Here is a 27931-nt window from a genome sequence, read left to right on the forward strand (position 1 = left end):
GGCTTGGCGTTGGCGCACGAGTGGGCCGATGCTAGCCCGTCCCGGGGGCAATGCACCCTGTCGTTCCACAGCCTGACCGTCCAGAAGCCGTTATCGGGTGTCTGAGCGCACGTCCTCGGTGCGCTCCGCCGTCTCTTTGGCGGCGCCGACGATCCAGGCGTACGAAGCTTCCACGTCCCAGTGTTGGGTTCCGGAGGCGAAGCCTTACTTCTTTTCAAATCTTTTTATTACTATTATCCAAAATAACAAGAGTACAGCGATGTAAGTAACACTTACAATGTCTCAAAAGAGAGAAGAAAAGAATATTAAGGTTTGAAAAGTATGGTGACGCAAAAAAAGAAGAAAAGAAAAAAAAACTACTAAAGCAAGAAAAAAGTGAGAAAAAGACCCATTCGGTGTTCAACCCCGGAGCCATGCGTCATACAAAAAGCTTCTAAAGATAAACATCAAACCGCCAGCAAAAAAAATTATACCTAAATTTACAATATAGATCGTGGAGGAATTCTATCAATTATCTCCAATGGTAGTAACCAGCAAATGAACACCATCTTTTCTCAAAATCAAACATAGGCTCGAAGGTTCGACTTCTAATTTCCTCCAAACTAAGACATAACATCACTTGAGAGAACCATTGTGACAGAGTGGGAGCTGATGTATCCTTCCACTTCAACAGAATGGCCCTCTTAGCTATCAGTGTACAACCACAACAACATGTTGGTCAGACAAAGAATTACCGCGGATATTTTGACGAATTATTCCAAAGAGCACAGTTAATTTGTTAGGTTGTAAATTAATTTTAAGTGCTTTGGAAATTGTAGAAAAAACTGACTTCCAAAACTGTTTCAGTGTAGAACAAGACCAAAACATGTGTGTCAGCGTAGCTGTCTCAGTTTTACATCTATCACAATAACTACCAACATTAGGAAATATTTTAGACAATCTCTGCTTCGTCACATAGTAACGATGCACAATTTTAAATTGAATCAGTGAATGGCTGAGGCGGCGGCGCAGGAGGTGAAACTCCGGCCGCCCTCGGGCACCTGCCGCAGCTTGATCCGCCTCTTCACCATGGTGTGGGCCTTGGACAGGATGAGAGAGGGGCTCGCCGTCTCCGGGTCCAGAGTCGGCGGCGCCGGAACTGGGTGTGGGAAGAAGGGGGAAGGTCAACAGCGGAGCGGCGGGGGTTGGAGCAAAGGGCGGAGGCCGAGGGGTAAGGAGGATGATGCAAGGGGTAGGACAGGACAAGAGGAGGAAGTGGGAGGTGAAGTTTAGAGAGTGAGAACCGGGACAGGAAACTCCGGAAAGGCAAGGGGAGAATGGTGTGAATAAGACTGGGGTTGCTGTGCAGAAACAGTCATGGGGTTCCGAGGGGTGACGGGCGCGCGTTCTGAAACGTTCCGGTGTAGGAGGGAGTTACACGCGGACGGCTGAGGGGTGGTATAGGCCGTCGGAGGAAGACGATCATGGGGGTCGGTCAGAGATAACTCACACCGGATGGTGAGGGGGAAGTCTGTGGGATTTCCGGACGAAGGGAAGAGAGTTTTAGAGGGGGTGATGTCCAGTGACGGGTAGGGTTGTGGCAGATAGGGCCTTTGGTGAACTAGTGGGTTGGGGGAGGGACAGTGTGTTAGGTGATTAGCGGTATAGGGCTGGATGGGATGGTAGGTCCTGGGAATTTGGTGTGGTGGGGGCAGTTGTCAAGAAGAGGTTTGTAGAGGTAAGCGCAGGGTGTGTTAGGAAGGAGTGGCGAGGTGTTCTCCGGGAGAGACAGTGAGGTGCCGGAAGACATTGTTTGAGTGTTGGAGGCAGAGCAAGTAAGGAGTGACGATGAACAGGATTTCGCAGTTAGGGGGTGAGTGAATTGCTCGGGCGGAAGACCTGGTGGAGTCCCTGATCCCGATGGCGTGAATGGGATCCCCGGGAGTTGTGAGTCCGTAATGAGGGACGACGGTCCCGGATGGAGGATGGAGGGTGGGAGGAAAGGTAAGAGGGGAGGATGTCTCGAGGTAGCACTGAGTTGTATGCGTATCCGGATGGAGAGCATATCGGGTGAGGAGTTTCGGTCTGAGGGAACGGGAGGGTAGTCTTGGACCGCTGTTTTGGGACCTCACCTGGGCTGACGACGTTTAGCATCTGACTCCAGGACGCACACTATAGCGGGCCGCAGAACTCACCGACGCTCATCTCGGCCGGATGGAGCATCGGCTCCCGGCGCAGGTCGCTCCCGAAATGGCGGTAGTGCTGGCAGTCAGATACGTGGTCGGGAGCGCACCGCTCGTTATGATCGTGTGGCCGTGAGAGGACACGTTTGCAACAAAGATTCTGCATTTGAGATTGCGAGCAAAAGTGCGCACGTGAAGGTTTCACGTGGAAGAGCACGACTGTGAGTGCATGCTAGTAACGGAGAGGGCACGTTTGGCCCAATCTCAGTTGGACAGTGGATATGGCTGAACAATTCGATAGAAGAGCGTTAAATAAAGGCCATGTATACGCGGCAATGCAGCTGTGTGTGGGGGTGAGGGGGTAGGGTGGAAGACTGACATCATGTGACTGTAAATGGTGCACGAGTGTTTGAAAATGAGAGAATGTCATGTATGTATATGTATATGAGGAACTGTGCCAACATATGTATCTGCCCATTTAATTAATTAGTGGCTGGATACGTTTCTGGGTAATATTTTGTTAATGTTATAGTGTGTGTATAAGTGTGAGTATCCAGGAGGGAGGAACGCACGGCCGGGGTATAAATACCACCGGGCTGGAGAGGCCCGGGGATTATCCCTGATGACTATGGCAGAGTGTGTCAACGAAACGTCGGTTGTAATTGATACCTTTACCCGGCTGGAAGCCCGAGAAGAGTTTAATTGTATTTTACGCCGGGCACGGACTAGATCCTTTTTGACCATACGGTGCATTCATCTACCTCAGACAAACCTAATGCTTATGCTAACAACACACAGAAAATGCTGGTGGAACACAGCAGGCCAGGCAGCCTCTATAGGGAGAAGCGCTGTCGACGTTTCTGGCCGAGACCCTTCCACCAGCATTTTGTGTGTGTTGTTCGAATTTCCAGCATCTGCAGATTTCCTCGTGTTTGCTCTAATGCTTGTGCTAATTGGTCTGGATCAAACCCAGTAAATATTGTTTAGAACACAGCAGGCTAGGCAGCATCCTAGGCAGGGTGCTGCCTAGCCTGCTGTGTTCCACCAGCATTTTCTGTGTGTTGTTGTTTGAATTTCCAGCATCTGCAGAGTTCCTCGTGTTTGCTCTTTAAATATTGTTTAGCACCATTCTGACCAAGTTCAAGGATGCCTGCAGACCAGACTGGTATTGTCACTTTGCCAAGCGCATCCAACATGGTCACAGGCACAGTTGACCTGTTGACTGTTGGGATATTTACGCACTCAGAGAGTTGGCATATTAATTTTGGGTGCAAGTGGGATCTATTGTCCCCAGAAGGTTTGGGAGCATTCTTATTCATTGCTTTGTCCGAGGAAAGGAGTTTGTGCATTCAGATATGCCGAAGTTTAACTTAGTGGAGACATTGTCAGCCTCACCATATTGAAATAAAGAATGTCATTGTAAATCCTGAATTGCATTCAATCAGCAACTGTTAACTCTGATCTTCAAAGTTATACTCTAAACGTCACGTTATGAGCCTTCCAGCCTCTGTGATCTCCTTGTTGCTCCTGCACTGACACCTCGTGGTCACTTTCAGAATAGCAACATACAACGATTCCATGTATGGCAAATATACAAATTAGCACTTGCAGCAAACTAACGCAAAAAATTACAGCTGCGGCACAAGAAGAACAGAAAGTAAGAATGAACTTCTACGTTTTCTTCTTGCTTAATAAGATAATGCAGAATTACGAACAATGATCTCCCGAAATGGTGTGTCACCTTTAACTGTAAGAGTAACGTTTAAGATTGGATCGTCACGTGCAGCTGTGATCAAACATACTTACCTGGCAGGGAACCGTTGGTGATCAGGAAGGCCGAGGTTCCAGGACGAGGCTATCCCATTGCACTCCGGGTGTGCTGGCGCCTGCGATATCCCCAAATGCGGGATACTCGACTGCACAATTTGTGGTAGTGCGGGACTGCGTTCGCGCTCTCCCCTGATAATCCAATGAACGATAGAATAAGGATTTGCTTCCACTTAAAGTAACTAATCATGTCGAGGAGGGTGCAAGAGGCAGTGTCACGCTTCATCCCCAGCAGCTGCGTAACAGAGGACTCTCTGATCTACGGGCTGTTCCCGGGGACGCACACCGAGACCAACATCCGGTGCTGCTGGCAGATCATCAACTCGGTGAAAGACGCTCTTTGGTCGGCCTGAAACTTGATGGTCTACCAGCACACGGAGATGTCCGTGGGGGAATGCTGCCGACTGGCGCATTCTCGGCTGCAGGAGTACGTGCTGAGGGACGCACTCAAACTCGGTGCAGCCACCGCAAGGGCCTGGTGGGGAAGGACCACAGTCTAGGGTCCTTCTCCCGTGGCAGTTGAGGGGTAGGGGGGTTGGGGTTTACCCCCTAAATGTAAATATGAAAGAACAAAGTGCCACGTGGGTGGCAAAACATTAGAACTTTGAAAATGTTAGGACAGCAATGGTACCAACTGTAAAGAATTGAAAGTCTTTGAATGGTTATTGTATATAATTTTATTTTGGAATAAAGTATATTTTGTTTAATTTTTAAAAAAATAATCAAGCAGAGGCTTCACTGTGTTACTTTCCTACTCCAATTGTTGTCGTTGCCATTTGTCTCCACACTACTGTCCTGTCGCAGACTTCCACCCCACACCTGACAGTTTGACTCAAGACTCTTCATTTCACTTTACCTACGGCCGAGTGACTCCATGGGGGCAGTTACACGGCAGTAGCAAACCACCATCTTTGCTACCACTTCCATAAGTTTTTTTTATTAAACAAAATAGACTTTATTCAAAAATAAAATTATATACAATAAACAATTCAATGACTTTCAATTCTTTACAATGGTTTCCATTACTGTCTTTACATTTTCACACTTTTCGCCACCCACGTGGCACTCTGTTCATTCATAGTTACATTCAGGGGGTATACACCCAACCCAACCACCCCACCCACCCACCACCACTAAACTCCCGCGGGAGAAGAACCCTAGACTGTGGTCCTTCCCCATCGGACCCCTGCGGTGTCTGCACCAAGTTTGAGTGCATCCCTCAGCACGTACTCCTGCAGCCGGGAATGTGCCAGACAGCTCCATGTGCCGCTAGATCATCAAGTTTCGACCAAAAGCGAAACTTTTGGTTCCGACCAAAGAGCGTCTTTCACCTAGTTCATGATCTGCCAGCAGCACCGGATGTTGATCTCGGTGTGCGTCACCGGGAACAGCCCGTAGATCAGAGAGTCCTCTGTTACGCAGCTGCTGGGGATGAACCTCGACACTGCCCCTTCCATCCTCCTCCACACCTTCTCCGCAAACACGCAGTGTGTAGAGGTGGGTCACCGACTGCCCTCTGCAGTCCTCCCGTGGGCAGAGGGGTGTGGAGACGACGTTCCGGGCGTACAGGAGGGATCGGACTGGGAGGGCCCCTCTCACCGCCAGCCAGGCGAGGTCTTGGTGCCTGTTGCTGAGGTCTGGCGATGAGGCATTTTGTCAGATGAACTGGACAGTCTGCTCAGGGAATCACCCTACTGTGTCCATCTCGTCCTTCTCTGCGGAGCCTATTCACATACCCGGGAAGACAACTACGTCTCAGGAATAAAGTCCAATTTCGAAAAGTTATTACATTAACATCAGAGGGTGAAATTTCAAAATAGTTTTATTATAATAATGCCTGCAACATTACGCTGTCTTACACGAACATGCACCTTGCGCTTTGTATCAACCTGTTCATCGGCAGGCCAAGCAATTCAGGGACCTGAGCTAATAGTATTTTGTGACACTATGTACTGGACTGTAACTATATGTGCTGCCTGTGACTCTGTACAGCGTTTTGCACCTTGGCCCCAGAGGAACGGTGTTTCGTTTAGCTGTTTGCCTGTACATGTGTATGGTTGAGTGACAATAAACTTGAACTACTACTGATCTCAGTAATGATAACCACAAAATCTGCTGGATTGTTATAAAAACAAAATCCTGCATCGCTGGTCTCCTTCCTAGCACAATACCTGCAAGGACTCAATGTGGATCACTCGCTTCCACTGCACAAACCTGTCCTCGGGACACGGATGGTACAAGCAATGGCCGATTAAAATTTACAACTTAGGTCATCTTTGGTGCGTTTTAGCAAAGTACGCAGTGCCCCAGCGGAGCGAAGTTTCTGTGCAGTGTGGACATCAATCAGCAAGGGCAACAGTGCGGGTTTATACTGAAAGAATTCAATCAGAAAGCAATCGGGACAGACAAGAGTGACTCCGTGAACTGTAGTGTCTGTAGTTTGTTGGAGCCGGTGAGATAGGCAGTAAGAGGGACTCCAGCTTGAAGAACTTTAGCTCAGAATAGGTGAGATGGAGTCTAGGATTCAGACGTGGCGTGCTGCGACAGGAAGGGAGTACGGTACGCACCTGGACCATGTTCCAAAGTCAGTCACAGCGCATGTTTTGATGAATCGAAGGCTGCCACTGTGAGTTGCATGGTTCAGGGAAGGAGGTGTTGGAGGAACTTCCGCCCTACCCGAGTGGAAACTCACTGCGGATGGTGAGTGGGGAGTCTGTGGGATTTCCGGACGAAGGGAAGAGAGTTTTAGAGGGGGTGATATCCAGTGACGGGTAGGGTTGTGGCAGATAGGGCCTTTGGTGAACTAGTGTGTTGGGGGAGGGACAGTGTGTTTGGTGATGAGCGGTATAGGGCTGGATGGGATGGTAGGTCCTCGGGATTTGGTGTGGTGGGGGCAGTTGTAAAGGAGAGGTTTGTAGAGGTAAGGGCAGGGTGTGTTAGGAAGGAGTGGCGAGGTGTTCTCCGGGAGAGACAGTGGGGTGCCGGAAGACATTGTTTGAGTGTTGGAGGCAGAGCAAGTAAGGAGTGATGACCAACAGGATTTCGCAGTTAGGGGGTGAGTGAATTGCTCGGGCGGAAGACCTGGTGGAGTCCCTGATCCCGATGGCGTGAATGGGATCCCCGGGAGTTGTGAGTCCGTAATGAGGGACGACGGTCCCGGATGGAGGATGGAGGGTGGGAGGAAAGGTAAGAGGGGAGGATGTCTCGAGGTAGCACTGAGTTGTATGCGTATCCGGATGGAGAGCATATCGGGTGAGGAGTTTCGGTCTGAGGGAACGGGAGGGTAGTCTTGGACCGCTGTTTTGGGACCTCACCTGGGCTGACGACGTTTAGCATCTGACTCCAGGACGCACACTATAGCGGGCCGCAGAACTCACCGACGCTCATCTCGGCCGGATGGAGCATCGGCTCCCGGCGCAGGTCGCTCCCGAAATGGCGGTAGTGCTGGCAGTCAGATACGTGGTCGGGAGCGCACCGCTCGTTATGATCGTGTGGCCGTGAGAGGCCACGTTTGCAACAAGGATTCTGCATTTGAGATTGCGAGCAAAAGTGCGCACGTGAAGGGTTCACGTGGAAGAGCACGACTGTGAGTGAATGCTAGTAACGGAGAGGGCACGTTTGCCCCAATCTCAGTTGGACAGTGGATATGGCTGAACAATTCGATAGAAGAGCGTTAAATAAAGGCCATGTGTACGCGGCAGTGCAGCTACACACGGATGTGATCGTGTTTGTGCGCGTGTGTGGGGGGGGGGATGTCGAAGAGTGACATCATGTGACTAAATGGTGCACGTGCGTTTGATAATGAGATAATGTCATGTATGTATATGTATATGAGGAACTGTGCCAACATATGTATCTGCCCATTTAATTAATTAGTGGCTGGATACGTTTCTGGGTAATATTTTGTTAATGTTATAGTGTGTGTATAAGTGTGAGTATCCAGGAGGGACGCACGACCGGGGTATAAATACCACCGGAATAGAGAGGCCCGGGGTATTTATCCCTGATGGCTATGGCAGAGTGTGTCAACGAAACGTCGGATGTAATCGATACTTTTACCCGGCTGGAAGCCCGAGAAGAGTTTAATTGTATTGTACGCCGGGCAGGGACTAGTTCCTTTTTAACCATACGGTGCATTCATCTACCTCAGACAAACCTAATGCTTGTGCTAACTGGTCTGGATCAAACCCAGTAAATATTGTTTAGCACCGTTCTGACCAAGTTCAAGGATGCCTGCAGACCAGACTGGTATTGTCACTTTGCCAAGCGCATCCAACATGGTCACAGGCATAGTTGACCTGTTGACTGTTGGGATATTTACGCACTCAGAGAGTTGGCATATCGATTTTGGGTGCAGGTGGGATCTATTGTCCCCAGAAAGTTTGGGAGCATTCTTATGCATTGCTTTGTCCGAGGAAAGTTATTTGTACATTGAGAGATGCCGAAGTTTAACTTAGTGGTGACATTGTCAGACTCACCATATTGAAATAAATTATGCCATTGTAAATCCTGAATGCTATTCAGTCAGCAACTGTTACCTAAACCCTCTATGACTGATGTAATTGTTAAAGATTGGGATAGACTGTGTACTAAATGCTTCCAGGATGTATTTGTTGGAGGAAGTCTCTTCTCATTTGAGTAGTTGTCAACTAAATATAGCTGACCAAAAACCCACTTTTTTCGATATGTACAAATCAGAGACTTTCTGCAGTCTCAATTACAGGTACATACATCTCCTAAAAGTCCTGATAAGAATTTCTTAGATGTAATTTTAAATTTAAATCTTTTTCGTTATGGATCAATATCTAATGTTTATAGTATGTTGTTGGGAGTGAGAAACGGTCCTTCAGACAAAATTAAAAATCTCTGGGAACAAAATTTATGGACTTCAGTTTCTGAGGAAACTTGGAATGAAGTTTTTAAATTGGTTAATACTTCATCATAGTGTGCCCGTCACTCCAACAACTTAAAGTGGTCCATAGGGCCCACATTACTAAAGATAAGCTGTCTCAATTTTATTTGGATATATCTCCCTATTGTGACAGATGTAACAATGGAGAGGCTGCATTAATTCATATGTTCTGGACATGCTCAAGTCTAGAAAAATACTGGAAGGAAGTATTTCAAACTTTTTCTGTACTTTTTAAAGTAAATTTTAAACCAAACCCTTTGACTGCCTTATTCGGTATTGCTGGGGGTAAAGATATTATCTTGGAGACACCTGATTTGCACATTTTGGCTTTTATTTCTCCTATAGCTGGGAGGGCATTGTTGCTTGGGTGGAAGGGTGTTGCTCCGCCTACTCATGCTCAATGGCTAAGCGATGTTATGCCATGCTTAACTTTAGAGAAGATTTGTTGTTCAATTTCTGAATCACAAAACTTTCTAACATTGTGGGGATCTTTTTTGAATTATTTTCAAAATCTTTGATTTGTTATCAAGTACAGATGTTGGCTAATAATATGTTTTACTATATGATAAGGATTTTTGTTCCTTTTTCTTTCTTAACCAAACAGCTTTTCTTGGTAGTGGGTTTAGATTTTTTGTATAATAAAATTATTACTTTTCAATATTACGATTCAATTTAATTTACATGAATATGGGGTAATGAGACTATAAGTGTGATTCACATATATTTATACATCCTCCTGTACTCTGTATTCTTTTTTGAAAGAAATCAATAGAAATATTGAAAAACAGAGGCCCAGGGATCATCCCTGATGACTATGGCACAGTGTGTCAACGAAACTTTGCTTATAATCGATACCTTTACCCGGCCGGAAGCCGGAGAATAGTTTAATTGTATTGTACGCAGGGAAGGCACCAGATACTTTTTGATCATAAGGTGCTTACATCAACCTCAGACAAACCTAATGCTTATGATAATTGGCCTGTATCAAACCCAGTAAATATTCTTTAGCACCATTCTGATCAAGTTCAAGGATGCCTGCAGCCCAGACTGGTATTGTCACTTTACCTAGCGCATCCAACATGGTCACAGGCATAGTCGACCTGTTGGGATATTTATGCAGTCAGGGAGTTGGCATATCAATTTTGGGTGCAAGTGGGTTCTATTGTCCCCAAAAGGTTTGAGATCATTCTTCTGCATTGCTTTGTCCGAGAATAGGTGTTTGAACATTCAGAGATGCAGAACGGTAACTTTGTGGAGACATTGTCAGACTCACCTTATTGAAATAAATTATGTCATTGTAAATCCTGATTTGTAATCTATCACCTACTGTCACCTCTGATCTAAAGGGTTACTGTATAATTTTTGAGCCCTCAGCCTCTGTCCTTTATGCATCTGTGCTGACACCTCGTGGTCAATTTCAGAATAGCAACTTACAGCGAATCGTGGTGCTTCTTCCATGTATGGCAAATATACAAATGAGCATTTCCAGCAAATTATCGCAAAGAAATTACAGCAGCTGTTCAAGAAGAACAGAAAATAAGAATGAACTTCTACGTTTTTGTGTTATTCAAAAGATAATGCAAAATTATAGGAAATGGATCTCCAAAACGTAGCGTCACCTTTAGTTTAAAGAGTAACGTTTCAGATTGGATTGTCACGTGGAGCTGTGATCAAACATACTTACCTGGCAGGGAACCGTCGGTGATCAAGAAGGCCGAGGTTCCAGGACGAGGCTATCCCATTGCACTCCGGGTGTGCTGACGCCTGCGATATCCCCAAATGCGGGATACTCGACTGCACAATTTGTGGTAGTGGGGGACTGCGTTCGCGCTCTCCCCTGATAATGCTTTGAACGAAAGAACTCGACCCTGCTTTGGCTTTATATTACTCACCTCTTTTGAATCTACAAATCTTAAGCTTATCCTCCTTCTCCAATTATCCTGTTTTCTTCCGGCTTCTCAGTATGGTTCTATATTCAGAACACTTTGCTTTATTACCTCACTTCAAGGTTAAAACCAACGTCCTAAGTACACGTGTAACTCTTGGCCAATTTCATTCAACTGAATTTGTTCTTGCCTTCCATTTAATTCCATAACAGCTTTTCATTCCTTGCTCTCCTTCTGACACAGTCGGTAGATGCGCAGCCGCTCTTCTTGACCTTTGCCGGTTTCATCCCGTCACGAATGCATGGCAGCACCGTCTTGTGACGATCCCGTTGTTGCTCAGCATGGAAAATGAGATCCTATTCACAACATGTGGATAGGGGGTCGGAGGGAGGAGAGAGAGAAAATCGGGCGGCTTTAAGGCGTTTGGGGAACAAAGGCGACAGGAAGTAATAAAGTTCATCTTTGCAGCTTCGCATTTTAATGCCGAGAGTGAACGGAGCCCGGCGTGTTCGAAAGGAGAGCTACGAACAATGTCCCAATTGGCGTGTAACAACTTCAATTTCACCACAGCATGTCACCAATACCTTTCTCAACGATGAAACATTAGTTGTGCTGACACCTTGTAAGAGAATAAATGAAGGGCTTGCAGCGATTCCATTTACCGTAAATATCATGAATAAAATATGGCTGCAAAAAAATCTCGGTTAATAATCTGGAAGTTACATTCAGTTGATAAGCGTCCGTCACGATTAATTTGTTCAGTCAGTGTAGACAATGTCCCCTAGACTGTTTTACTGTGTCTTGGGAATAAAGTCTAATTTCGAAGAGTAATTACATTAACATCAGAAGGTGAAATATGAAAATAGTTTTATTATAATAATGCCTGCAACATTATGCTGTCTTACACGAACATGCACCTTGTGCTTTGTATCAACCTGTTTATCGGCAGGCCAAGCAATTCAGGGACCTGAGCTAATATTATTTTGAGACTGTACGTACTTGACTATATGCGCTGCGTGTGACTCTATTGACTGCGTTTTGTACCTTGAGGAGCAGACAGGGTCCAAATGGGGGGAAAAAACACGGAGAATGGTAGGGGTTAAGAGGAGACCAGCAGGTTGGGGTGAGTGACAACAGGGAGCGTGTTGGAAAGCAGTGGTGATCCTGCGAATTTGAACTAGTATGTGAATTAATCGGCAAAGAACTCTGCCGTGGCCATGCCTATGTTTGGAGGGAGAAATGTCCCAGTAGACGTTACAAGAAGCTGAGAATGAGTCCAACGGAGATGGAGAGGAGTAGTCTTTCCATTGTCTCAGACCGTGACCCTTCTTTTTAGATTTCTCAGACAGGGAAATTGTCCTCCCTACCCAGCCTGTTGAACTCTGTACGGATTTTATACGTTTCCATGTGGTGTCCTCTCGTTGACCCGAACGGTTAGCACAACGCTTTACAGCCCCCTCCGTCAGATCGGGTTTCAATTCCCGCAGCCGTTTGTCTGTGAGCGCGCAGGTTTCCTCCAAGTACTCCGGTTTACTCGCACGTCGCTAAGACGTACGGGTCAGGGTTAGATACATGCTCTGTTAGTGACATTTTCTGCCGGCCCTGAAAACAATCGTCTCTGATGTGAGTTGCCGCAAACGACGCATTTCACTGCATGTGTCGATGTAGTTGCGACAAGTAAATCTCATCTTTAATCTTTATCCCTATAGAGTCTGCAGCTACACAATCTCATTCAGCAAACCCACCATCCCCGGATCCGGTCTCTTCGCTGCGTTCCCTCTCTGGAGATGAGATCTCCAAGAATGTGGGTAACTCCAGTAAGGCACCGTGACCACACACTCCAATCTCCTTGCTATCTGGACGAATAGGCGATTTCCCCTTTGAAATTCATCTGGACACAAATGCATTTGGTCCATTAAAAATGTTCTGCTTCTCTGCCAATGTGGTTGACTATAGTATATTCCGCCCCATGTTCCTTTTGTCACTCACTCAGATGACCCTTTACTACCTGAAGTTTGTTTACACCCGCTTCCCCATTCATAATCCCCTCCGGCTAAACCTCCGTCCCCCACGACTCCCCCCCCCCCCCCCACCCTAAACTGGTTGTGCCAATCGGTTTTGCATACGCATCCCAGAGAAAGGTTACTCCGCGGGACAGCAAACCCCTACCCTCTCCCATCCTCACTACCCGGGCCGGAGAATCATTATTCCTCGGGATGGCAGCTCACAACCGCAGGTGGAAAAGCCGGAGCACCTCAGTGTCGGCCGTTTCCAGGCCGGAGAGAGGGAAGACAAAGGGGTAGAGCCTCTCTGAGAAGCGTTCAAAGAAGGTACAGAGATGCGACATGTCGCCGGCGTCGTAGAAGGAGAGCTGCCCCTTTTCGTAGTCCAGGAAGATCCCGATCCGCTCGGGCTTGGCGTTGGCGCACGAGTGGGCCGATGCCAGCCCGTCCCGGGGGCAGTGCACCCTGTCGTTCCACAGCCTGACCGTCCAGAAGCCGTTATCGGGTGTCAACAGCACGTCCTCGGTGCGCTCCGCCGTCTCTTTGGCGGCGCCGACGATCCAGGCGGACGAAGCTTCCACGTCCACCTCCCAGTAGTGGGTCCCCGAGGCAAAACCCTCCGTGGTTAGCGCGGCGGCGCAGAAGGTGAACCTCCGGTAGCTCTCGGGCACCTGCCGCAGCTTGATCCGCCTCTTCACCATGGTGTGGTCCTTGGACAGGATGAGAGAGGGGCTCGCCGTCTCCGGGTCCAGAATCAGCGACTCCGGAACTGGGTGGGCGAGAAGGGGAAGGTCAACGAGGGAGAGGGAGCGACTGGGGAGGGGGGGTGGGGGGTGGAGCAAAGGGCGGAGTTGTGGGGGCAAGGAGAACGATGCAAGGGGAAAGAGGGGCAAGAGGAGGAAGGGAGATGTGAAGTAAGCGGCAGGGAACTCTGGCAATGGGAGGGGGGAGGATGGGAATGGTGGGAGTAAGACTGGGGATCCTGAGCTTTCACAGTGAAGGAGTTCCGAGGAGTGACGGGCAGGCGATCTGCAATGTGTCCTACCGGGGACAATACAGGCGGACAGCTGAGATGCGGTATAGGGTCCGTCGGAGGAAGACGGTCATGGGAGAGTGGTTGGGTCGGTAATGGGTAATACCCAGCGGAGTGTGAGTGGGGAATATCTGGGATTTCCGGACGGAGTGGTGGCAGGGTAGGGTAGGAATAGGGCGATGGCTAAGTAGTGGGTCGGCGGAGGGGCGGTAGATGTGGTATGAGCGGTATCGGAGAGAATTGGGAAAGTGTCTCCTAAGGGTTTGCTGTGGTAGGGGAAGTTGGTGGCAGTAAGGGTAGGGCGAGGTAGGAAAGGGTGGCGAGAGATTCACCGGGAGAAACAGTGGGATGCCGGAGGACAGGGTTTGAGTATTGGAGGCAGAACAGGTGAGGGGTGCCGATGAACAGGATTTCGGAGTGAGGGGGCGAGAGAATTTTAGAATATTGTTCGGCCAGGAGACGCGGTGGAATCCGAGATTTCGATGACGTGAACAGGATCCCGGGGAGTTGTGAGTCTCCAACGAGGTGCCACGGGACGGGGAGCTGGAGGATGCGGCGAAAGATAGGAGGGGAGAATATCTTGGGGTAGTGCTGAGGTGTGGGGTATCCGGATGGAGAGAATATCGGTCCAGGTGAGTGCGTCGGTCTCAGGAAACGGGAGGGGTGTCGGGACCTCACCTGGGCTGACGACGTTTAGCATCTGTTTCCACGCCGCGTACTGCAACGGGCCATGGAACTCACCGACGTTCATCTCGGGCGGCTGGAGCACCGGCTCCCGGTGCAGATCGCTCCTGAAACGGCAGCGGTCGCCGTGAGAGGCACGGTCGCGCGCGCAGAGCTAGTTGTGATCGTGCACACGTGGGTGGATACGTGTGCAACAAAGGTTCTGCATTTGAGGGTGCGAGCGTAAGTGCGCACGCGAAGCATTACGTATGTGTGAGTGTGACTGAGATTATGTGTGTTGCATGTGGGCGACTGTGCACGTGCTATTGTTACCGGTAAGTGTCAGTAACCACATGGGAGAGCACATGCGTGAGTGTGCAAGATTGTGTACACGTGGAAGAGCACGACTGTGAGTGTGCGTTTGACCGTATGTGTGTTTGGGAAGGGACATGGTTGAACAAGTCGACAGAAGAGGATTAAATAAAAGTCATGTATACGAGACAGTGTTGGTGCACGCGTGTCTGATCGTGTTTTGTGCGGTGGGTGAATGACAAAATGTGAATGTACATGATGCACGTGTGCGTGAAAATGAGTGAATAACATGTATATACATGTGAAACTGCCAAAATATGCGTCTGCAGATGTTATATTAGTTTGTGGCTTGACACGTTTCTGGGTAATATTTTGTTATAGTATGGTATAAGTGTGAGTGTCTGTGTACGTGATGATGAGGGCACACACTCTGACGTAAAACTGCACTCACACAATCACTCAGTGAGTTAAATCCGCTCTCAACCTTTAGCACGCTGCCACCTGTGCATATAGACTCTGCCCCCCCCCCGTATGCTCCCGTGCAAACGCTGTCATTCTTTCATATGTTCAAACACATTTAATACACACAAACACACACACACACACACACACACACACACACACACACACACACACACACACACACACACACACACACACACACACACACACACACACACACACACACACACACACACACACACACACACACACACTTCCTGCCTATCACGGTGTCACGGTCGCCTCGCTGATTGGGCCAAACAGCTCCACTTTGATTTGGAAGCACAGCGACGGCGAGGAAACTCACCTTTGAATGATGTTCTTGATTTCCTAAATAAATCAAAACCAAGCACAATTAATGATCCAAGTGTTCACCTTTAGCGCCGAGTCACCCCCACCCCCACCCCCACCCGCCCTTCCCCGCACACCCATACAAACACACCGCAGCCCGTAAGGAGTTGGTACGCGATTCCCTTACTCTTCTACAAACATTTACTCTCTCTGACATGAACATCATCTTTCAATCATTTAGCACCTACCTGCACTTGGGGGTGGGGGTTGTGGGGAGTTTAAAAGCAGCCGATGAGCCTACCGTCATATCCCTGAGGAACACAAAAATACAACTGCAGATGTTGTGGATCAAAGAATACGTACACAACGCTGGAAGAACTCAGCAGGTCAGGCAGCATCCGTGAGGAAAGAGTAGCCAACGTTTCGGGCCGAGACCCTTCATTAGGAATGGGGGGGGCGGAAGAGAGGGCCGAAGCCCAGTAATGGAGATAGGGGAGGGGGAAGGGCGACAGGCGCCAGGTGGAAAACCAACCATCTACCGTCTGGGTAGCCTCCAGCCTGGAGGTATGAACATTGAATTCTCCAATTTCCGGTCATTTCCCTCCACCTCCCCCTATCCCAGTACCTCTCTCCCCTTTCAACTTTCTGCTTTATCTCTACAGTTCTTTCATGCTTATCCCCTCCCCTCCCCCTTTATCTTTCCTCTGATTGGTTTTCCACCTGGCGCCTCTAGCTCTTCCCCCTCCCCTATCTCCATTACTGGGCTTCCCCCCAGCCCCAGCTCTTCCCCCTTCCCTATCTCCATTACTGGGCTTCGGCCCTCTCTTCCCCCCCTCACCATTCCTGATGAAGGGTCTCGGCCCGAAACGTTGGCTACTCTTTTCTCACGGATGCTGCCTGACCTGCTGAGTTCTTCCAGCGTTGTGTACATATCCCTGAGGAAACTTTAGACTCTTCAACACCATCCACCTCTTTCTAACAACCTTGAAAGCAAGAGGAGAGATTCCTTGCTCAAGCTAGACAGGGTGCTGGTGAGACCGCACCCTGAGTGTCCAATGAGGCCCGCACTCGCTTTGCAACCTACCGAATATCGAAAGGCCTAGAGTGGAGGTGGACAGCATGTTCCCAATAGTAGGAAAAAGGGCACAGCCTCAGAATTTAAGGACGGCCCATTAGAACAGAAATGAAGAGGAATTTCTTTAGCCAGGAGTGGCAAATCCGAATGGGAGACGCGTCAATGGTGTTACGTGACCAGGGTTTCGTTCACTGTGGACTGTCACTTTAAAAGACGCCAGGATGAGGCGGGACTATGATGACAATACTGCGTCGGTCCGCTGAGACTCGGAGTAAGAAAGGAGAGAGAAAGGAGGTTTCGGACCGCCAGTGCCTCCAGCACTTGTAAATGGGTAAAGTCTGTTACTTTCCCACGCCCAAAAGATTGGGTTGAATAATAGACTGGATGTGTGACTGTCACTTCGTGTGATCCATATGTGGATTCCGTCGGAGTATTCTGTGGCGACCACTTTCGTTAACCCTTGCCTGGAATCGGGTGTGCTGTGGTAACCACTAGTGTGAAAGTGACCGTCACTTTGTGATATTTCTAAGTGGATTTCGGAACGACTCGACTGATACCCCAGCGTGGAATCCGTGGCATTTTCCGTCATTGCCTTCTCTCTACATTTTAATGTGGATTTACAACTCTCTCCCATCATTCATTCCGTGGATTACTGAACCTTTCTACTTGGCCGCCTGAATCTTAAGACTTAAATAATTGTTCCTAAACTTGACTGTTTGGGAGCCGCATACACACATATACGTAGAACACTGTTAACTTCTGTTTATTTCGTTTGATATTCTATATTTTGAGTAGATGCTAATAAACATAGTGGTTTTAACATCAAAACCAGATTCAATTTGTCGTCTTTTGCTGCTGGTACGCAACAATGGGTATATTTAAAGCAGAGGTGGATAGGTACTGAATTAGTAAGGGCATCAAAGGTTATGGGTAGAAGGCAGGAGAATGGCGTTGAGAAGGACAATCAACTGACCTTCATCAAATGGAACGGCAGGTTAGATGGAACGAGTAGCATAATTCTGCTCCAATGTCTTAAGTTCAGAGCAGATCTGACCTCCACAGGAGAGGAAGGGTTTCGCTCTGATGAGTAGAATGGTGGCAAATGTTCAGCAGATTGATGACTGGGGCAGGGAATGGTCCTCTGTGGCGAAATTAAAGCAGACTAGGACCATACTCACTCGAAAGGTTTGCAGTGAACTCTTTCTCCTCTACTTGCTTCCTGCTCTCTTCTCACCGTTACCGTCAGGAAGAAGGGAAAGCAGCCTCAGGACTCACGCCAAAGCGGGATCAGGAGCAGTTATTACCCCTCAACCATCAGGTTCTTGACATTCACTCAACTTCAATTGAAATGCTCCCACAACCAATGGGTTCACTTTCAGGGACTCTTCGTCTCATGTTCTCGATATTTACTGCTTATTTATTTATGATTTTAAAAAATTATATCTTTTTGTATTTGCACAGTTTGTTAACTTTTACACACTGGTTGAATGCCTATGTCGGTGTGGACTTCCATTGATTCTGTTATGGTTATTAATCTATTATGGATTTATTGAGTATGCCCACAAGAAAATGAATCTCAGGGCTGTATATGGAGACATATATGTACTTTGAAAATAAATTTACTTCAAGCTTTGAAATCTACAAAGCCCTTGCAGGGCTTTTCAGGCAGATGTAGGGAGAGTGTTTCTGCTAGTTGGGGTATGTAAAGCCAGAGTTCACAGTCTCAAAGTAATGCGGGGGATGGGGTGTCAGACGTTCAGGACAGTCAAGAAGAAATGTCTTGACATAGTGAGTGGAGATCATTCGGAAATTTCTACCAACAGTCTCAGTCACTGAACACATTCTATAAACATCTTGATAGATTTTGAAATATTGTGAGGTTGGTGCAGGGAAATAGCACTGAGAAGTGATGGACTTATAGATAACAAACAAGAGAAAATCTGCAGATGCTGGAAATCCGAGCAACAAGACACAGAAAACGCTGCAGGAATTCAGCAGGTCAGGCCTATAGCACTGATGGAAAAAAGTACAGTCGATGCTTCAGACTGAGGCCCTTCAGAAGGACTGGAGAAGAAAAGGATGAGGAGTCGAGTTAAAAGGCGCAGGGAGGGGAGGGAAAAACACAGGTGATAGATGAAATCGGGAGGGGTGGGGGAGGAGTGAAGCAAAGAGCTGGGAAGTTGATTGGTGAAAGAGATTCGGGGCTGGAGAAGGGGAAATCCTATAGGAGAGGCGAGAAGGAGATGGAGCTGAGTTTATGGACAGATCAGCCATGATCTTATTGAATGGCGGGGCAGGTTCGATGGGCAGGATGGCCTACTCCTGCTCCTATCTCTTATGTTCTTATTAAGGCATTGGGTGAAAGAAAAGGGGGAAGGAGTTCCAGAGGGAGGTGATGGGCAGGCAAGGAGATAAGGAGAGAGAGGGAACAGGGGATGGGTACTGATGAAGGGGCAGGGGCATCACCAGAAGTTTGAGAAATCTATGTTCATGTTAACAGGTTGGAGGCTAACCAAATGGAATATAAGCATTGCTGTTCCAACCTGAGAATGGCCTTGTCATGCCACTATAGGAAGCCATGGATAGACATATTGGAATGGGAATGGGAAGTGAAATTAAAATGGGTGACCAGTGAGAGATCCGGCTTTTTCCGGCACACAGAACGTAGGTGCTTGGTGAAGCTGTTTCCCAATCTATGCCAGGTTTCAATGATATACAGGAGGCTACACCAGGAACACTGGACACAGTATATGAGCCCATCAGACTCACAGGTGAAGTGTCACCTCGCATGGAAGGACTATTTGGGGCTCTGAATGGAGGAGGTGTAGGAACAGCTGTAGTACTTGTTCCACGTGCAAGGATAAGTGCCAAGAGGAAGATCAGTGGGGAGGAGCGAATGGACAAGGCAGTCGCTTAGGGAGTGATCCAGGCAGAAAGCAGAGAGTGGCGGGTAGGAGGGAAAGAGGTAGTGGTGGGATCCCATTGGAGATGGCAGAAGTTGTGGAGAATTATATGCTGGACGCAAAGGCTGGTGGGGTGGTAGGTGAGGACAAGACAACCTTATCCCTGGTAGGGTCACAGAAGGGTAAGAGCAGGTGTGTGTGAAATGGAAGAGGGCAGTTGAAGGCAGTGTTGATGGTGGAGGAAGGGAAGCCCCTTTCCCTTTGAAGAAGGAGGACATCTCCTTCATTATAGAAGGAAAAGCCTCATCCTGAGAGCAGATACAGCAGAGATGGAGGAATTAAGAAAAGGGGATGACAATTGAGAGAAGTGGGCCTCACCTTTGTCCCCCTGCACTCGCGCGCCTGCCAGGACGCTGAGCTCTTCTGCTGCCACCTCCACCTCCGAGCTTATTTCTTTGACAAGGACTCTCCATCCTGCACCGATGACCTCTTCTCCCACTTTCAAACTGCCTCCTCCTCCTGGACACCCCGCCCTGGTCTCTGCCTCCTCTGGACCTTTTCATTGACAACTGCCAACGGGACATCAACTGTCTCAACTTCAACACTCCTCTCTCCAATTCCAAACTCACCCCTTCCAAATGCTGTGCTCTCCACTCCCTCTGCACTAATCATAACCTCACCATCAAACTGCAGATAAGGGGGCTGCTGTAGTAGTTTGGTGTTCTGACCTCTACATTGCTGAGGCCCAGCGCCAACTCTCAAACACCTCCTATTACTTACACCTCTGTCAGGAGAGGACAGAAGGCCATGGAAGAAGAAAAAGGGTACAGTGGGTAAAGCTGCTGCCTAACAGCTCCAGTGATCTAGGTTCAGTCCTGATCTGGGTTCAGCCACTGTCTGTGTGTAGTTTGCTTGTTTCTCTATGTGACCGTATGGTTCTAGAACAGGAACAGGCCCTTCAGCCCACGATGTCCGGCCTGAACATGGTGCTCAATTTCTTCTGCATGCCAGTGCATATTCCTCCAGCTTCTGCATACTGAGGGGCATAAACTGTTAATCCACTCCTTTCATGAAAGCCCATTAAACATCTGTTTCGTATTTGCTCCCACCATGGCTACTGTCAGCTCATTCCAGACACCCACACTCTCATGTTGAAAATTTGCCCCACTGATCCCTCTTAAACCTTCCTCCTCTCATTTTAGATTATCCCCTTTGCACTGGAGCAAAAAATATGCTCTGTCTATCTGCCCTATTTACATCATGCACAAGTTTATAAACTTCCAACCATTTTCCCTGGGTGCTCTGCTTTCTTCCCACTTCCAAAACATATATGGCATCTATCACTAAGGACACTCATTCACCTGTACATGCCCTCTTCTCATTATTATCATAGAGGAGGAAGAACAGGAGCCTGAAGACTCATATTCAATGACTTAGGAGCAGCTTCTTCCCCTCCATCATTTTGGCTCTTTCCCTTTTGCACTTTTTACTTATCTAGTTTTGTAACTTACAGTAATTTCTACGTCTTGCACTATACTGCTGCCACAAAAGAACAAATTTTATGACGCATGTCAGTTATAATTATCCAGATTTCAGCATTGATTCTGGTTTGGGTCAGCAGGTTAAGTGGTTGCAACAAATTGTCGGCATTTTGTAGGTGAGGATAAGAATCTGAAGGAAAAGTGTAATTGGCATGAATGGGTGCTTGTTGGTTAACACATATTAGATGGGCCAAAGGGCTGGTTCCTAAGTGGTGTAATCTATGATTCCCATTTGAAGACCCTAATTAATTTCATTCAATCTCCTCCCCCCTCAACACACATGTTAGCCATTCCCTCTGGATCAGGGAATCCAACCTTTTTTATGCCATGGACCAATACCATTAGGCAAGAGGGTTCATGGACCTCAGGGTGGAAACCACCCCTCGGGATCTCCCTGGATGAATTGTGTCTCACCGTCAGGAGCCTATCTTGGTCCTCAGTGTGGATCAGCGAGCGTATCTCTGCAATGAGCTTCTCGATGGAGGTGGTCCTCTTGGAGACCAGCGTGAGGTTCCCCTCCAGAGTCTGAACCAGTTCCTGGGACTCCTTGGTCAGCCGCTCACTCAGACTCGTCTCCTGCTCCCACAGGAATTGGTGCATCTTGGAAAATTGTGCCTCGATGTTCTCTTGGAGGTTCTTCGCCAATTCCTGAGTGGGAAAGAGGCAGGACGAATTAATAGACATAACACACACAAAAGGCTGGAGGAGCTCAGCAGGCCAGGCATCATCTATGAAAAAGAGATGCTTTTGTAGATGAGGTCGACATTTCAGGCCAAAACCCTTCAACAGAACTGGAGAAGAAAAGATGAGGAGACAGAGAGAGTTAAAAGGTGGGGGGGGGGGGGGGGGTGGTCGAGGAAGAAACACAAGGTGATAGGTGAAACTGGGAGGGGGAGGGGTGAAGTAAAGAGCAGGGAAGTTGATCGGTGAAAGTTATGCAGGGCTGGAGAAGGGGCAGGGAATCTGATAGGAATCTCTCTTATCTTTTCAGAGACTGTCTGACTAAACGCTGTCAAATATTGCTCCACCGCCAGGTGGCAGCAGAAGCAGGAGTTGATTGTAGAGATCACAGACCCGGACTTATCCTGAAACCCCAAGCAGAGTGCAAGGGTCCCAGTACCAGAAAAGACTCCCAAGCCCCGGCTGAGAGCAGGGTCCCAGTCTGGGTTCTGGTCCATAACCTCGAGCTGAGTCTAAGACTCCCCGCCCGGGAACTAATTCTCGAATCCTGTCTGAACGCACTGGTCCCAGTCTTCGGGCTGGAGTAACTACCCCCGTTTCAGTAGAAAGGTCTCAGTACCACAAATGACCTTCCATCACACCTCCTCCCCTCTCGCACGGCTGATACTCCATTCCGCATGTCTCCCAGAGCCGTTCTAACTCTCCCCGTGAACCCGTGCACCGGCAGGCGGCGGAGAACTGGAGACGGAACTTCAAGCCTTGATCGACACCATCGCTTGTTAGCACGCCGTGGGATCGTGCTGTGCACTAAAATAAGAAAGGCTGCCGGACCTGCCACAGAACCACGGTGCGGAAAAATTCTGCGGATTAAAGGGCCGGCGATGCTACAGAAGTGAAACCTTCACCCAATATTTTGCAAATGTTTTCCCGCTGAATGCGTCCCTCCTTCGCTCGGAGTCTCCAGCAGCCTGCTGAGCACATCCCACCCAACCACCCTCACCCTTCCCTCGCCAGCTTCCCGCGGTCCATCACTAAGGTGATATACTCCACAGGGATCCCAAGCCAATCCCCCAGTGACGATCCCTTCCCACGGGATAGAAACCAAACACTCCCCTCAGATCCAGGCCGCTAAGATCGGGGTTGTGCGGCCGCGAGAGGAGGCACCACGGGCGCCCCTCTGGCAGAAGGTGGAGGAGACGCTGACCTCAGCATCCAGTGCTCGCTGCTTCTGGGGCAGGTATTTGCCAGCACTGCCGAAACGCCCTCGGTCGTGGCGGTTCGCGGGAGACCCGGCAGGGATCATATGAAGGGAGGTCAGTCGGCGGTCCGCGAGAGTTAGGTCGGGGTCGGGGGGATTGTGTGGGTGCACTATTATAGTGTAGGGAAGTGAGCAGGAGTTTGGGTGGGGGAGCTCCAGAGTGGGACAGAGATCGGGGATGGGGGATGAGATGATTGGGACAGATATATAGGATCCAATGCGGATTGGAGAGGGCAGATCCAGTTTACGGATCAGAGGCAGGGTGAGAAGCTGGGATCCAATTATTTCACTGGGGTCACAGGGGTGGGTCTGTCTGATCGCGTGTAAGACAGCGAACAGGACGGAGAGCGTGTGGGATCCGGTGTAGGGAATTAGAACCAATGGGTGGATGGGATCCACTGCAGGGCAATGAGTGGGGATGGGGAGATCCATTTCAAGGATCACGGGGCCGGCAGGGTGAGTGGCTGGGCAGAAATCACAGGTGACTTGGGGGAGGGATGCAGAGATTGGTGGTGTCCCTGAACACTGGGTGATAGGATATCCCGAGCTCCACTCCCCCATGACAGGTAATGTTCTCACCAGCGTCTCAGAGATCCGGGTCCCCTGGCTGCACTCCGCCGTCCGGTACTCCAACAGTCTTTTCTCCAGGAAAGCAGCCGAGTTCTCCAGCTTTGCCTTCGAGAAAGCACATCGCCTGGTCAGTACGTGGGCATGGTGGGATTCCATCTCAAGGCAAGGGCCGGCCAAGGACCTGGGTTCCCACGATCTCACAGGGACCGAGAGAAGATCATGCTCCATGAACCAGCCAGAGCAGATCTGGCCAGGACCCCAGTTTCACCAGCCTTTCTTTGCTTCACATCAACCCTATGCCCTGAGCAACAATCCATCGATCCCTGGAATGGGATGGAGGAGTTCTGCCTGGGCCCATTGAAACCTCTTCAACATTTAAAACCATTTTTACACCTCAATATTTTGCAAAAGAACACAAAGGACAGGAGCAGGAGTAGGCCATTCTGCCCCTCAAACATTGTTATGCCATTCAGTGTGATCATGGCTGACATTGTGCACCATTCCCCATGTCCCCTGATTCTCTTAATCTCCAGAAAATGTCTCTTATGAACGCATTTGGTGACTGAACCTCCTTTCGCTCCCTAATAGTGAATTCCTAAAGTCCCTCTGCCCTCTGTATGAAGGTATTTACGTTACCTCTATACTGGAAGCCCAGCCATTTATATTCTGTGAGCTTTGGTCCTTGACTGCTCAGCCAGGGGAGCCAGCTTCCTTGCTTCATCCTGAGAATTTTCTAAGTTTCACTGTTATTTCCTCTCCTGCTGAATGCAAGAAAGTGTGGCACGAAGACAAGGAAGTGTGCAGATACTGGAAATCCAAAGCAACACACACAAAATGCTGGAGGAACTCAGCAGGTCAGGAAACATCTATGGAAAATAGTAAACAGTTGACTTCCAAGGCCGAGACCCTTCATCAGGACTGGAACGTCGCCCGTTTACTCTTTTCCACAGATGCTGCCTGACCTGCTGAGTTCCTCCAGCATTTTGTGTGTGTTGCAAGGAAGTGTAGGCTCAGTTTCCTCAAAGGGCAAACCCTCCCTCCCTCCATCCTTCCTTCGATAGGGATCTCAGCCCTTCTCACACCACACCTGGTGCACTCTCACTGGTCTCTGAACATTGCAGTGTTCAAATCCTCTTGCAATTTCAGCCTGATTTACTTAATTCCTTTAAAAAAGTATAATTAACTTTTTGTAACTGAATATTGACCTTGAAAGACTGAATGGGAGCACCCCTGGTTTGCTGAACGCCACCACATCACCAGTTAAAAAATATTCCATTTTGCTTTTACGAAAATGCATGCACTCGCACTTCTTCACATTGCGTTCCCTACGTCAGGTCCTTGCCCATTCACTTAACCTGTCCATATCCCACCGAAACACTTCTGCATCCTTCTCACTGCCACCTGGCCTCAAATTATCAGCAAACCTGGAGATAGTACACTTGGCCCTCTAATCCTGTCATCGATGCTGATCATGAACCAAATCCACTGCCCACCACTCCCTACTTTCTCCCGTCCAATGTATCTGGCTCCTCTGTTTTCTGTCCATTAACCAGTCGTCAATACATCCCAGTACTTAACTCCATCTCACAGGCTGCTCAATAATATCTTGCGCGGTACAGTACTTAACTGAAAACTTTCTGAAACTCCAAAAAACCCATGCCAACTGGTTCCCCCTTATCTATTCTGCCAGTCACTATCCCAAAACAGTGAAACAGGTTTGTCAAGCTTAATGTCCCATTCATAACTGCGTGTTGACCAAGTTCAACCCTGTAATTTTCCACTATTCCCAGCATTATTTTTATTTCTTCTTCTATGAAGGCAGAAGTTAAATATTTGTTTCAACCCCTTACATTCCCTTATTTCAGACTGTAATTTCTCCACCATGTGCGAAGGACCCAATTACATTTTGCTGTGCATTCCCCTGTTTGCACATTGTACTTTCTCTGTGACTTTAACACAGTATTCTGCACCCTGTTATTGTTTTCTTTTGATGAACTGAAGTAATGCAATTATCTATATTGTTATGCCTGCAGCCCCCTCCTTTGTGAGAATCGCAAGATCACTATTGGGTTGGGTCAGGGGGCTCAGGAAATGAGAGAGAGACGTGCGGAATGTCTCGTTCCCCGGCGATGTAAAGCTACGGGACATGGCCATTGTCTCTTGGAGACAAATTTGTGGATTGAGATACTATGCTACGTGAACGCCCTCAGGCAAAGTGGGCTGGTTGAGGGAGAGATTGCATCACCCCAACCTGATTGACATCTACGACCCTGCGAGTCAGGATAAAAGAGGGTCTGTAAGAACAGCCCCTCAGACGCACCAGAAGAAACGCTAGAAATCCTGTAACAACGTAATAGCGAAAGCCGGTGGAAAGCCACGTGCGTCCTTTTCCATTTGCCTCGGAATTGGTGGGTCTTGCCACAGAAGAACGGCTTTAGCTAACAACCAAGGAGAAATCAGCCCCCAACGACTCTCGAAGGATTGACATCATAAAAGGAATAGGCAAGTTTTAATCCGTCTCTCTCTCCAACCAAAAGCTGCAGCTTGAATGAACTTGAGTGACTTTTATATTTCCATCGGACAATACATTATCCCCTAGACAACGATAGAGCTATTTCTTATTGAGTATTATTATACCCGCACTTTTAGATTTAGTATTGATGACGTATATTATCTGTATGTTTGCATTGATATTATTTTTGTGTATTTTTATCAATAAATACAGTTAAAAATAGTACCATCAGACTTCAGCGGACCTCTCTATCTTTGCTGGTAAGTGACCCAGTTACGGGGTACGTAACAGCACAAACCGGGACAGACATCAGGAAGCCATCACCTCAGTGAAGGGTGTCTTTTGGCCTGCCCGAAACCTGTTGGGCTCCCAGCACAGTGAGATGTCCATGAGGGAATGCTGCTAACTAGCACGTTCCAGACTTTGGGCTGCATACCGAGGGAAGCACTGTAGCTCAGTGCGACTAATGCAAAGCAAAGGCACAGTGGGTGGGGGGAAGGACCACAGTCTCTGCCTCTGAACACTGAGGGCCGGATCTCAGGTAGAAACCTCTCAGACATTTGGTTAGTATGATCCCAGGAGGCTGTGCGAGCAGCGATGGTGCTCTTTACAGTTCATGAAACGTACTCAGCCTGTGCTGAATCAATACACTGTGAGTGTATAGACTGTGCTATAAATACACTGTGCTCTTTGAACTTGTATATATTTGTCTTTAAAGAATGAGGTTTATTTTTGAATGAAGGCAAAGATTGGTGGGGTGGGGGAGGTGAGGTGGATCTGGTCCACTTTCCCTCCGATGGGATGCACGGGAACCTGTAGGAACAATGTCCCTCCAGAGTGCTTCTAGCAGTGACTGTATATCAGTAGCAAAGCAGTAACTCACTCTGAGGTTTCTGGAGACACCAAGAGATACGTGCCTCTGCTCTCACAGTCCGCCACGCAGAGAGGAAGTGGCTTACTCTTATCATCTGCTTCAGTAAAATCCTCCACTGTCTGACCATTTCCCCCATTCCTCCACCTCAGTCTAGTTCTTACCCGCACAGCTGGGGGATGGGAGAGAGTCCAAGTCAATCAGCTCACAGACAAGCAGCCTGCGATATCCTACTGAGCTGTCCATACTTGCTGGGACCTACCCACGCACTCCAACCCAATCCACCCCCCATGTACGCCGAACAGTTCAGTGAAACCAGTCCCTTAGGACCACCAGGTCTGGGAACAGGAGGCCATTTAGACCTCTCGAATATGCGCTAGCTTCCAGTGGGACCTGATGTTCTGCAAGTCCACTCCTCTGCCCTCTCACCACCACCCTCAGTTCCTCCGGACAAGAAACCACTCTATCTCTGCCAGGGGAATAGGGGTCTCTGCTCCCAAATCTCTCCATGCTGAGGAGTTCCAAAGACTCCAAACACCCAGAGAGAAGCAATTCACCACCCTTTATCCTCTGTTATTCTGGGACTGTGCCCTCTGGCTCTGGAGAGGAAATACCCTCCAGGCATCTACTGTGTCCAGCTCCCAACAATCTTCCATGTTGCTATCACCTCTCCAGTGAGCAGATTCTCAACTGTTTAGCTCTCTTCATCGGAAAAAACCTCCGGTCACAGGACCATCCAGTGAACCTCCTCTGAATCGCATCTAACAAAACAGTTATTTGTTAAAAAGAGGACTCAGCAGCGTTTCTGGTCCAGTAAACCTAAAACAAATTATCACCCTCAGATTGTGTGATGCTGGGTTGGTAGATCTTCCAGACTATTGGATATCAGTATCCTATTATGCTATAAATTCACTCCATTTTTAATATGTA

At 48.4% G+C, this 27931-nt stretch overlaps 1 protein-coding gene and 2 non-coding genes across 3 annotated transcripts in view; 2 read left to right on the forward strand and 1 right to left on the reverse strand.

The window, feature by feature from the left end:
• The first annotated feature begins 3960 nt into the window (after positions 1-3960).
• Positions 3961-4124, forward strand: LOC140722653 (U1 spliceosomal RNA). The gene has a single exon (XR_012097708.1). It is a non-coding gene; the product is annotated as a U1 spliceosomal RNA (small nuclear RNA).
• Positions 4125-10577: 6453 nt separating this feature from the next.
• LOC140722525 (U1 spliceosomal RNA) lies at positions 10578-10741 on the forward strand. Its single transcript, XR_012097651.1, has one exon. It is a non-coding gene; the product is annotated as a U1 spliceosomal RNA (small nuclear RNA).
• A 2158-nt stretch (positions 10742-12899) lies between these two features.
• LOC140738047 (zinc-binding protein A33-like) overlaps positions 12900-27931 on the reverse strand; it is a 34796-nt gene continuing 19764 nt past the window's right edge. Inside the window, exons 2-6 of the mRNA XM_073065044.1 lie at positions 23628-23723; positions 21524-21757; positions 15607-15629; positions 14502-14614; positions 12900-13559 (exon numbers count right to left, since the gene is read on the reverse strand). Of these exons, the coding sequence (XP_072921145.1) occupies positions 13012-13559; positions 14502-14614; positions 15607-15629; positions 21524-21757; positions 23628-23723 (1014 nt within the window). The 3' untranslated portion in view covers positions 12900-13011. The remainder of the gene's footprint in view (positions 13560-14501; positions 14615-15606; positions 15630-21523; positions 21758-23627; positions 23724-27931) is intronic.

This window comes from Hemitrygon akajei, chromosome 2 (assembly GCF_048418815.1).
Source record: "Hemitrygon akajei chromosome 2, sHemAka1.3, whole genome shotgun sequence".
Classification (NCBI taxonomy): Eukaryota; Metazoa; Chordata; class Chondrichthyes; order Myliobatiformes; family Dasyatidae; genus Hemitrygon; species Hemitrygon akajei.